The 12,229-nt window shown below is 39.9% G+C and overlaps 1 protein-coding gene across 2 annotated transcripts in view; it reads left to right on the forward strand.

Annotated features, from left to right (window-relative positions):
- The window catches only part of LOC103345097 (beta-galactosidase-1-like protein 3), an 88,989-nt gene that overhangs the window by 39,611 nt on the left and 37,149 nt on the right, over nucleotides 1-12,229 (forward strand). For both annotated transcript variants that reach the window (XM_051834487.2, XM_008248354.3), the window contains exons 10-13: nucleotides 874-961; nucleotides 2,729-2,866; nucleotides 3,637-3,717; nucleotides 4,818-4,924. In XM_051834487.2, the coding sequence (XP_051690447.2) occupies nucleotides 874-961; nucleotides 2,729-2,866; nucleotides 3,637-3,717; nucleotides 4,818-4,924 (414 nt within the window). The remainder of the gene's footprint in view (nucleotides 1-873; nucleotides 962-2,728; nucleotides 2,867-3,636; nucleotides 3,718-4,817; nucleotides 4,925-12,229) is intronic.

Genomic DNA, 12,229 nt, shown 5'->3' on the forward strand with positions numbered 1-12,229 from the left:
TCTTGAGAAATATTTATTTTTTTACTTTGGCACAAGAATTTCTGTTTTAGATAAGACATTTGCAATCCACAGGCAACAGAGAGTGAAGGTTAAAAGGAAGCATTCTGTAACTTGGCAGGGAAGTTAAAGTCTCAGTGAATTTGGACAGCTTTCCTAACCTTAATTTACTCATTTTATAAAGGAGACTCATAGTATCCTGGGGTAATCAATCAGTACCAAGCATAATGGAAAGTTTGAATGATGACTAGGAATTAAAAATATGCAGTTATTGTCAAAATAGCCTGGTACTTTATGTACTATGTTTACCAACAAATCTATTTTAAGTAAGATTATGCAATAAAGAAATAAATAGAAATGCAACTTCAGCACACTTGAGGTAAAGTGAAATGGAATAAACTCATACAGAAAATGAACAAAAATTGACTGAGTAAACCCTAGGACTAGTATCTAATCATTGCACACAGACCTGAGTTGGAGTGATGGTTCTGTGCTCAGCAGAAGTGTGATCTCTGAACGTCACTCTCCATAAAAGGTTTTCAGTCGGGGTTCTCTGTATCCAAAGCTGATTCTTTCAAAGCCAGCCTAGGATAACACAAGTTTGGAATCATGGGTGCTTCTGTCCATGTACTGTAGGCAGGCGCACAAAGCTGGGAGGAACCAGGAGATACTGGTGTAGTGGAGGAGCCAAAGCTACGGATAGTGGTGAACATGTGATAGGTGAGGAGGAAGTGAAAAATCATGGAACAAAAAGAAAATGTTCTGAATTTGGAAAAACATGGAAAGCATGAGATTCTTAAACTCTCCCCTGCTGCCATGAGGGCTTATGACTTTTATTTTTTCCATACTTAACTGTTTGATTGTATTTATTTCCAGGGAAATAAGCCCATTCTGATTATGGAATATTGGATTGGCTGGTTTGACTGCTGGGGTTTAGGGCCACACCAATTTACAAACATACGTGGTAAGTGTGAAGCAACGCTGGACACCAAGGAAAGATGGCACTGCATCACGGAGCATTTCAATGGTTCACTGTTAATTTGTTTATTCATTCAGATGTGAACATTCACCAAAGTCCATGCTTTCAGCCAGGCCTTAAAGAAATGCAAGTGAATAAAAATTGGGCTTTTCCTATCCTGACAGAAGCTGCTGTTTTCATAGGCCATTAGCAGGGAGTTGGATCGGAAGTGGAGCTGCCAGAACTCAAACCAGCACCCATATGGGATGCTGACACTACCATCAGAAGCTTAACCTACTATGCCAAGCATTGGCCTCTGTGTTCACTTTTTAAACGCATGTTTCTACTAATGGTATCTTGTTGCAGCTGTTATTCAAACAAGCTCACTTGTATTTAACTGAAAAAAATTCAAAAACACTTGCTTACTGAGACAAGTCTGCATACAGAACAAGTCTGTCACATACTGAGACAAGACTGAACACAGAATGTACAAAAGAAAATCTCACTAACATCACCAGTCACAGCATAGCAATAACATCAGTGTTCCCACCAACAGCAGCCAGACGAACTACAATCAGCACCATCAACACAACAAAAATGCCAATGCCACTACCACGAACAAACTATGAGAACACTGCCACGGCCAATAAAAATGGCATCAAAAATAACAATGATACCAGTAACAATAACACCAATAATGTTTATAAGGACAGCTACAATATCACCACCATAAGCACTAAATAACAAAAACCACTATCAACACCATCAACAACAATGCCAACAACAGTAGCAGCAACATAACAGCAATAACAAAACTACCAGCATCAACAGTAGTGCAAGCTACAGTAACTCCAACACCAAGATCAATAATCAAAACACCAATATCACTACCATGACAACACACAGTATAAACCTCAATGAAACCTCTACAAATGCCAGTAATAACATCACGGCCAACAGTGCAAGAAGTTCACCACCAACCACAAACATAACAGCAGGTGCATCACTAACAAGACACAGTAACTTTTCTGATCTTTTCTGTCAGGCCTTGTGTCATGTTTCTTATACGTATTTCCGAATTAATTAATAATTAATTTTTTCTCAATCCTGTGAGGTACCAGCAATTAATCCTCGCGGTTAACAAAATAGGAATTGGAAGCTTGAAAGAGAGAGAGAGATTAGATTTTTTAATATTGTTTAATTCAATAGTCATAGGAATAGCAGGGGGCATGGCAAGGATTGACTCCCACTTCTAACTAAATTTGAGCCTCCTATTTTGTCTTGTGGGCAGGGAAAGGCATATGTATCTCCTGAAATATGGTGGCAAAAAGAGTTTTGTGGCTTAAGTTCGACAACAGCCACTTTTAGACATTAGCAGTGATTCAAAGCCGTTGTACCCAGAGACAGTGTTCTGGCAATTAGAAAGGGGGCATGCTAATCATTTGTACACTTTCAAAAAATTATCAATGTTTAGATATTTCAGGAAGATGAGAATCCTTAGGTTATCATTTAATAATTATATCTAGGGGCCAAAGCATTTCATTCTCTGCAACAATGGAAATTTTACAAGGCTCTTGGAATTGATAGAATGAATGGTCTCATAGATCAGTTCAGGGAAATTTTTCATTTTCTGGTTAGCATCTTAGTGGAGGTTGATTGAAAAAAAATTCACTGATTGCAAGCTGGGGTTTCAAATCACAGCAATTCAAATAAGACATCTTTCCTCCTGTTAATTTTTAATATTCTCTAAGTTCTCATCTTCTCTCTCCACAGATGTTGAACGTACTGTGTCTCAGTTTATCAAATATAACATATCCTTCAATGCATACATGTTCCACGGTGGGACCAACTTCGGTTTCATGAACGGGGCTGTACTTAATGGGATACACAGGAGTGTTGTCACCAGCTATGGCAAGTGTTTCCTGGTGTGGTCACCTCTACAGCTCTAGTGGGATTGCAATGTTATCAAGAATTCTCTGAAAGTGTTCTGGAATCCTTGATGACCTGTGCTGAGTGTTGAGCACATCCTTGTCTACCCTCTGTTTTCTGTGATGCTCATAATGTCCCATCCGGCTGTCATCGCACTTGAAGGGTGCCATCGCACCTAGGATTTACAGCTCTGCTTCCCTCTTTTGTTTGTTTGTTTGTTTTTTTGACAGGCAGCATGGATAGTGAGAGAAAGAGAGAAACAGAGAGAAAGGTCTTCCTTTTGCTGTTGGTTCACCCTCCAATGGCCTCCACAGCTGGCGCGCTGTGGCCTGTGCACCACGCTGATCTGAAGCCAGGAGCCAGGTGCTTCTCCTGGTCTCCCATGGGGTGCAGGGCCCAAGCACTTGGGTCATCCTCCACTGCACTCCCTGGCCACAGCAGAGAGCTGGCCTGGAAGAGGGGCAACCGGGACAGAATCCGGCACCCCAACCGGGACTAGAACCTGGTGTGCTGGCGCCGCTAGGTGGAGGATTAGCCTAGTGAGCTGCGGCGCCGGCCATGCTTCCCTCATTTGTGCACTGCCCCCTGGCGTGGACCTCTAAGAGGACACAAAAAGTGATTTTTTTGTAAGGTGGGGAGGTGGTTTTTTTCTGTGTCCCTCTCAGCGGGCCTGCCCCATCCGTGCCCAAGGCAGACACAGGAACTTGTGCAGAGGCTGCATCACCCTTCACAGGACCCTGTGTGTCTTACAGACTATGATGCTGCGCTGACAGAGGCCGGCGATTACACAGAAAAGTATTTCATACTTCGAAAAATCCTTGGATCCATCTCAGGTACTCAGTAACCGTTTAAGTAGAGGGTGGTCCTCCTTATGTAGTGTCTGCATGCTGTGGAAGACCGAGAAAGGCAGGAGCTTACTGCTGTTCTAGAGATCAAGGGCAACCTGAAGTGTAAATCCTGGGTTTCTCACTTAAAATGTGTGTGGTTTTTGAAGAACCAAAGTGACTCCATTTTAAAAAAATAAAAAAGCAGCCTCCGTTTCCCATAGCAGACCCGGGTCCTTGTAAAAGCAGACATTCAGGCATTCCAGAGATGTCAAAGCTTACCAGGGACAGCTAGCTCGGTAGGCCAAGGACAGCACAGTAGAGATTGCTAAACAAAGTAACTCCCTGTACCCAAAGCTTCCATGCTGTATATAACTCTTTTCTCCTGCTGATGTAGCCCTTTTTCCCTTTAAAAACTCTCCCAAACAAAGACCGGGGCCTCACTCCTTCCTCTGCTGTGCTGGTTGGTTGGATGAGGTCCCTGTCGCGGCTTGTACTCCCGATAAACCTTGCTTTTGCAGTTCGGTGTGACCGACTCTCTGGGGGTCTCTGCGGGGATCTAACGATCTGGGCACAACATATTTTTTGGTGCCCAACATTTTGAGGCAGCATTTCTAAGCCCTTGGATCTCAGTTGCTTCAATGAAACATGGAAATAGAAAGACACTTGTCTCTTTGATGTTTGTGTTGGCATAGATTATGTAACCTATTTTTAAAGCTCTCAATGCCATGTGTGACATAGTCACCCCTATGTAAGAGAATAAACCACCCTGCCAATTATTGCTTCTTCAAGCAGTGTTACTTAACCATCTACTACATCTAGGAACTAGGAAAGCCTGACAATGACTAAAAGCTCCCTGAGAGCCCTCACTGTGATGGCCCACATTAGCCCTCTGAGGGGTCTGTGTGTCCAGGTTTGTGCGGGTACAACACAACTCACTCATTACTGTCTGCTGCTTGTCACTCTTGGAGAAGCACATGTGTGTTTTAGGACAAGACTCGTGTCACTTGTGGGCTCTGGGATATGCTCAGACGTAGCAGGGGTGAGGAGTTAAAGAAGGCAGTGGTTGCTTCAAGCACTTCTCAAGCTGTGACCTGTTTTCATTGCAGAAATTCCCCTGCTGCCGCTACCTGACCCTACTCCTAAATCCGTGTATCCTGATGTGAGTCTGTTCCACTACTTGCCACTGTGGGAAGTCCTACAGTACCTACATGCAGTGAGTACAACTTGGAAACTGGGATAGGTATGAACATTGGCGAGATGAGAAGGAGGACTTATTTGCATGGAGCAGGGATTCCTTCAAGGAGCTTTGTTTTAGAAACTGTGAAAATCAGTCCTTGGAGTCCAGCGTTGTGGGTGCAGGCAATTTAACAACCACCTGCCATGCCATTATCCCATATAACAGTGCAATTTAAGTCTCTGTGACTCTGCATCCAATCTAGCTCCCAACTAATGTTCCTGGGAAAGCAGTGGAAGATGGCCTAGATTGTTGAGAACTTGGCACTCATGAGGGACACCAGGATGGAGCTCCAGGCTCCTGGCTTTTGGTGGATACAGCCCTGGCCATTGAGGCCATTTGGAGTGTGAATCAGCACGTGAAAGACTGCTTCCTTTCTGTCTCTCCATTTCTTCACTCTCCTTTTGAATAAATAAAAGTAGCTCTTTTCTTAAAAAAAAAAATCCTCTTCATTTGTCCATATGTGAAACAGTGGACTGTGAATGGATTTGCACTTAAAGAACCAGTGTGTGAAAAGAGAGGTGCCTGGGTAGTGGAGGATACTGTCTCCTGTCTTGTGAATGCTGTTGGGGATTGCCTGATCCATGGCAAATTCATGTATGGAAATCCCTGAACTTTCTCTTTTTGAATTCAAGACATTGAGTGTGTTTTCAATCACCATCAACTAGGCCAAATCATTGAACTTCTGGCTGTCTCCACTCACAATTTAAAAGTACATAACCTGTGTTACTATGAAGAAAAGGTGAAACTTGCAAAGCCAGCTTGTGATGTCAGTGTGGTTTATCTTTTTGCTATCATTTTTTGATGAAATGTAGTGAATGGCACATTGCCATTTCTTTTTTAAACAGATTTACTTATTTATTTGAGAGATAGACTTATATGTAGAAAGACAGAGAGGAAGGTCTTCCATCTGCTGGTTTACTCCTCAAATGGCCACAACGGCTAGAGCTGGGCTGACCTGAAGCCAGGTGGCAGGAGTTTCCTACAGGTCTCCCATGTGGTGCAGTGGCCCCAGTGTATGAGCCATCTTCCACTGCTTTCCCAGGCCCAAGCAGAGAGCTGTATTGGAAGAGGAGTAGCTGGGACACTAACAGGTGCCCATATGGGATACTGGCACTGCAGGTGGAGGCCCAGCCCACTATGCTATAGTGCTGGCCCCACATATTGCCATTTCTAAGTAAAAGATTTCCTAGTGAATAATTCATCATCTCAACCTTAGTTTTTTAAAAATTTTTATTTTTGATGCCTCTAACTTTGTTCTCTTTTCATGATTGCCTTTGTTTGCATATGAATTTTGGGATTATTTTTTTCTATTTTCACAAAAAATGAGATTGGGATTTTGGTAAAGATGGCATTGAATTCCTTGAATACTTTGGATAAATGTACATTTAAAGAATATTTTTTCTTCAAATTCATAAATATGGGATATATTTCTATGTTTTGTGTTTATTTCCTTTCAATAATAATTTGTAGGGTTTTTAAACATTTTACTAATATAAAAAGAACACATTTCATGAATTCCACAGGCACAGTTCTTAGAAGATAACTGTACTTCCCTGTCTCCCTCTTATCTTCTCTCAATTACCCTCCTTGCTTCCCTTTTCTTTGCCCTTTGCAAAAACATAATTTCAGTCCCACCTTGTTTAAATTAATTTCTGTGTATTACATTTTTTATTTTGTAACTGCTGTAAGTGGGGTTATTCTCTTTGTTTCTTGTTTTTCATTAAATTTTTGTTAATATTAAGAGAATAGATTTCATTAATTTCATTGTGTAGTTCTAAGAAAATAACCCTATTTCTTTCTTCCACCTCTGCCTTCCTCAATTCCCCTCTTTTTTTTTGGACAGGCAGAGTGGACAGTGAGAGAGAGAGACAGAGAGAAAGGTCTTCCTTTTGCCGTTGGTTTACCCTCCAATGGCCGCCGCGGCCAGTGCGCTGCGGCCGGCGCACTGCGCTGATCCGATGGCAGGAGCCAGGAGCCAGGTGCTTTTCCTGGTCTCCCATGGGGTGCAGGGCCCAAGCACCTGGGCCATCCTCCACTGCACTCCCTGGCCACAGCAGAGGGCTGGCCTGGAAGAGGGGCCACCGGGACAGAATCCGGCGCCCCGACCAGGACTAGAACCTGGTGTGCCAGCGCCGCTAGGCGGAGGATTAGCCTAGTGAGCCGTGGCGCTGGCCCAATTCCCCTCTTTCTTTATTTTTTCCCTCTTACTTAATTTTTGCAAAGATGCAGTTTCATTTTATTTTTTAAATTTTAACTTTTTTTACCCTAGTCAATGTGCTTTGTAGATTCAATGCTAAGAACATATCTATATTGCCATCCTCCCTCTCTTTTTTCCCATCCTCCCTCTCTATAATCACAGGCTTAATTCTTTACTCACCATAATATGCAACAACTGAAAATAGGAATATCACACTTACACAGGAGTTTAAACAAGCTAAAATTGACAATCATATTGCAAGATATCTGTTTCATTCCTATATATTTTTATAGGCTATATTAACTATGATATATCATAGAAAACATGATATTTGTCTTTTTGAGACTGGCTCTTTCATGAAGCATAATAGTTTTCAGTTGTATCCATGCTATTGCAAAACACAGGATTTCATTTCTTATGGCTGAGAAGTATTTCACTGTATAAACTTGTAATATTTTCTTGATCTCATCACCAATTGATAGCTATCAGGGTTGATTCCCTACCTTAGCTATTGTGAGCTGCAGTAAACATGGGAGTACAGGTAGCACTTTCATATGCTGATTTCATTTCATTAGGGTAAACTTCTGGTAGTGTGATTGCTGGGTCATACGGTAGATCCATTATCAGATTTCTGAAGAGTCTCACTCCTGTCTTCCATAATGGTTGTACCAGTGTACGTTCTTGTGAACAGTGGGTTATAGTACCTTTTCATCCACATCCTCACCATGTTTTTTTTTTTTTATTTTTGGATGATCATGATTCTAATTGGGATAAGGTGAAAACTCATTGTGGTTTTTAACAGCATTTCATTGATGATTGGTGATCTTGAACATTTTTTCATGTGTCTTTTGTCTGTCACATTTCTTTTAAAAAAAAACTTTTATTTAATAAATATAAATTTCCAAAGTACAACTTTTGGATTATAGTGTTTTTTTCCCCATAACCGCCCTCCCACCTGCAAACCATCCCATCTCCTACTCCCTCTCCTATCCCATTCTTCATTAAGATTCATTTTTAATTATCTTTATATACAGAAGATCAACTTAGTATATACTAAGTAAAGATTAGAACAGTTTGCACCCACACAGACACACAAAGTATAAAGTACTGTTCGAATACTAGTTTTACTGTTAATTTGCATAGTACAACACATTAAGTACAATACATGGGGAGTGGGTGCACAGTGACTCCCGTTGTTGACTTAACAATTGACTCTTATTTATGACATCAGTAATCACCCGAGGCTCTTGTTGTGAGTTGCCATGGCTATGGAAGCCTTTTGAGTTCACAAACTCCAACCTTATTTAGAAAAGGCCATAATCAAAGTGGAAGTTCTCTCCTCCCTTCAGAGAAAGGTACCTCCTTCTTGGATGGCCCCGTTCTTTCCGCTGGGATCTCACTCACAGAGATCTTTCATTTAGGTCATTTTTTTTTTTTTGCCACAGTGTCTTGGCTTTCCATGCCTGAAATACTCTCATGGGCTTTTTAGTCAGATCCGAATGCCTTAAGTGCTGATTCTGAGGCCAGAGTGCTATTTAGGGCATCTGCCATTCTATGAGTCTGCTGTGTATCCTGCTTCCCAAGTTGGATCGTTCTCTCCTTTTAAATTCTAACAGTTATTATTAGCAGACACTAGTCTTGTTTATGTGATCCCTTTGGCTCTTAGTCCTATCATTATGATCAATTGTGAACTGAAAGTAATCACTTTAACTAGTAAGATGGCATTGGTACATGCTACCTTAATGGGATTTGGAATCCCATGGCCGTCACATTTCATCCTTTGAAAAATTCCTATTCTGGTTCTTTGCTCATTTCTTGACGGGATTGTTAGTTTTGTTGTTGCTGAGTTTCTTGATATCTTTACAGATACTTTGTATTACTCTTTTACCCATTGCATAGTTTGCAAATATTTACTTCCATTCTATCATTTACTTATTTATTGAATGTTTCCTCTGAAGTACATAAACTTCTTACCTTGATGTAACTCATTTTAATTTGCTTTCATTGTCTGTGCTTCTGGGTTTTTTCCAAGAAGTCTGCCTATGCTAGTGATTGTAGTTTCTCAGATGTTTTCCTCTAGCAATTTGGTGGTATCAGGTTGTAAAATTTGATCCTTGATCCATTTAGAGTCAATTTCCCTATAAGGTGTAAGGAGGGAGGTACTGTCTGAAGATCTGCAAATATAGACCCAGTTTTCCTAGCACCATTTGTTGAAGAGACTGTCTTTGCTCCAGGGATTGATTTTTAGTGTGTTTGTCAAAAAGTGGTTTTTTGTGGGGGCGTGTGTTAACTTCTTGGTTTCTATTCTGTTCCAAGGGTCTATATGTGTATTTTTGTGACAGTAGTGGGCGTTTTGATTAAAATTGCCCTGTAGTATATCTTGAAATTTGTTATTATGATGCCTCCAACTTTGTTTTTGTTAAGATTGCTATAGCTATTTTGGTCTCTTGTGTTTCTATATGAATTTTAGTGTCTTTTTCTAGATCTGAGATGAATGCCATTGGCATTTTGACTGGGTTCACATTGAATCTGTATATGGCCTTTGGTATTCTGGACATTTTATATTAATTCTTCTCATTCATGAATATGGAAATTTTACCCACTTTGTGTCTTTTTTCTATTTGTTTCTTTAATGTTTTGTAATTTTCATCATACCAATCTTTGACCTGCTTGATTAAATTTATTCCAAGCTATTTAAAGATTTTGTAGCCACTGTGAATGGGGCTGATGACACAAGTTCTTTTTTTAAAATTTATTTTATTTATTTGAAAGAGTTACAGAGAGAGGTAGAGACAGAGAGAGAGGTCTTCCATCCACTGGTTCACTCCCCAGATGGCTGCAACGGCTGGAGCTGCACTGATCTGAAGCCAGGAACCAGGAACTTCTTCCGGGTCCCCCACGTGGGTGCAGGGGTCCAAGGACTTGGGCCATCCTCTACTGCTATCCCAGGCCACAGCAGAGAGCTGGATCGGAAGTGGAGCAGCCGGGACTAGAACTGGTGCCCATATGGGATGCCGGCACTTCAGGCCAGGGCTTTAACTCACTGTGCCACAGCACCAGCCCCAAAATCACACAAGTTCTTTCTCATCCTTCCACTGTCTGTGTATACAACAACTATAGATTTTTGTGTGTTGATTTCGTATCTTGCAACTTCGCTAACTCTCTGATGAGTTCCAGTAGTCTCTTAGTGGAGTTTATTTGTTCCCCTAGATAAAGGATTATGTCATCTGAAACAGATGATTTTACTTCTTCCTTTCCAATTTGTATGCATTTGCTTTCTCTTTCTTGCCTAATGGCTCTGGTGAAAACTTTCAGAAATATATTGAATGGCAGTTGTTACAGTTGTCATCCTTGTCTGTTTCTGGAACTTAGTGGAAATGCCTCCAACTAATCCCAGTTAATTATGATCCTGGATGTGTGTTTGTCATACATTGTCTTGATTGTGTTGAGGAATGCTCCTTCTATACTTGATTTGTTTAAGGCTTTCACCATGAAAGGATCTGTGTTTTATCAAATGCTTTATCTGTACCTACTGATATAATCAAGTGATTTTTATTCTTCAATCTTTTAATGTTATGTATCACATTTATTGACTTGTATGTGTTGAAACATCTCTGAATACCTGGAATAAGTCCCAGTTAGTCTGAGTGAATGATGTTTCTGATATGTTGTTGCGTAAGGTTAATTATTATTTTGCTGAGATTTTTGCATCAGTGTTCATTAGGGATATTGGTCTATAGTTCTCTTTGTTGTATCATTTTCTGGTTTTGGAATTAGGGCAAAGCTGGCTTCATAGAAGGAGGGTGCAATGATTATCTCCGTTTTAATAGTTTTGAATAGATTTATAAGAATTATAATTATGTCTGCTTTAAAAGTTTGTTAGAATTCAGCAATGAAGTCTTGCACTTTTCATTTTCGGGATGCCCCTTATTCCTGACTCAATCTCCATGTTGTTTATTGGCCTATTTAGATTTTCTATGTTTTCATGACTGAATTTTGGTAGATAGTATGTGTTCAGGAATCTATCCATTTCTTCTAGATTTTCCAACTTGTTTGTAGTAATTTCTGATAATTCTTTTTATATCTATGTTATCCAATAGCATCTTCTTTTTCATCTCTGATTTATTAATTTAAGTCTTCTTCCATTTTGTTTGGTTAATTGGGTTGATATCAGTTTTGTGTATTTTTACAAAAACAGCTCTTCCTTTCACTGATCACTGTATTGTAGTTTTTTATTCAATTTTATTTGTTTCTTCTCTAATTTTATTCATCTCTTCTCACCTAATTTTAGGATTTTTCCGTTGTTGTTTTCCTAGGCCCGTGAGATGCATTGTCCGATCATTTTTCTATCCCTTTCCAATTTATTGACATAGGCACTAATTGCTGTAAACGTCCCTCTTCGTACACCTATTCTGTTTTCTGTAAATTTTGATATGTGGTGGTATCATCTTTATTCACGTCTATGAATTTCTTAATTTCCCTTTTGATTTCTTCTATGACTCAGTGTTCATTCAGGAGCCTCATGCTCCGTCTCCACGTGTCTCACGTTTATAGAGTTTCTTAAGTTGTCAATTCACAGCTTCATCCCATCCATCACCTTCAGTTAAGAAGGTGTGATTTCAATTTCTTTTTAATTGGTTGAGATTTGATTTATTGCCTATTATATTATCTCTCCATGCACTGATGAAAAGCATGTGCATTTTGCAGCTGTGATATGAAATATGTTGTATATATAAATTAGGTACATTAGTTCCATTGCATAGATTAGCTCTGTTGTCTCTTTTTTGTTTATTTTTCTGTCTAGATCATCTGTTCATTGATGAAAGTGGGGTGTTGAAGTCTCCCATTATTGTTGTATCCTAGTCCATGTCTCCCTTTAGATCTATTAACTTTTCTTTTAAATATCTAGACACCCAAACATTGGGTACATGTACATTTAGTCTAGTCACAGCATCTTGTTGAATTGATCCTTAATAATTACATAATGTCCTTTCTTGTCTCTTTTAAAAGTTTTTGTGTTAAAGTCTATTAGAATGGCTACACATTCTTGGCTTTTATTTCCATAGTGCATGGGATATCTTCTT

Source organism: Oryctolagus cuniculus, chromosome 1, assembly GCF_964237555.1.
Source record: "Oryctolagus cuniculus chromosome 1, mOryCun1.1, whole genome shotgun sequence".
Lineage (NCBI taxonomy): Eukaryota > Metazoa > Chordata > Mammalia > Lagomorpha > Leporidae > Oryctolagus > Oryctolagus cuniculus.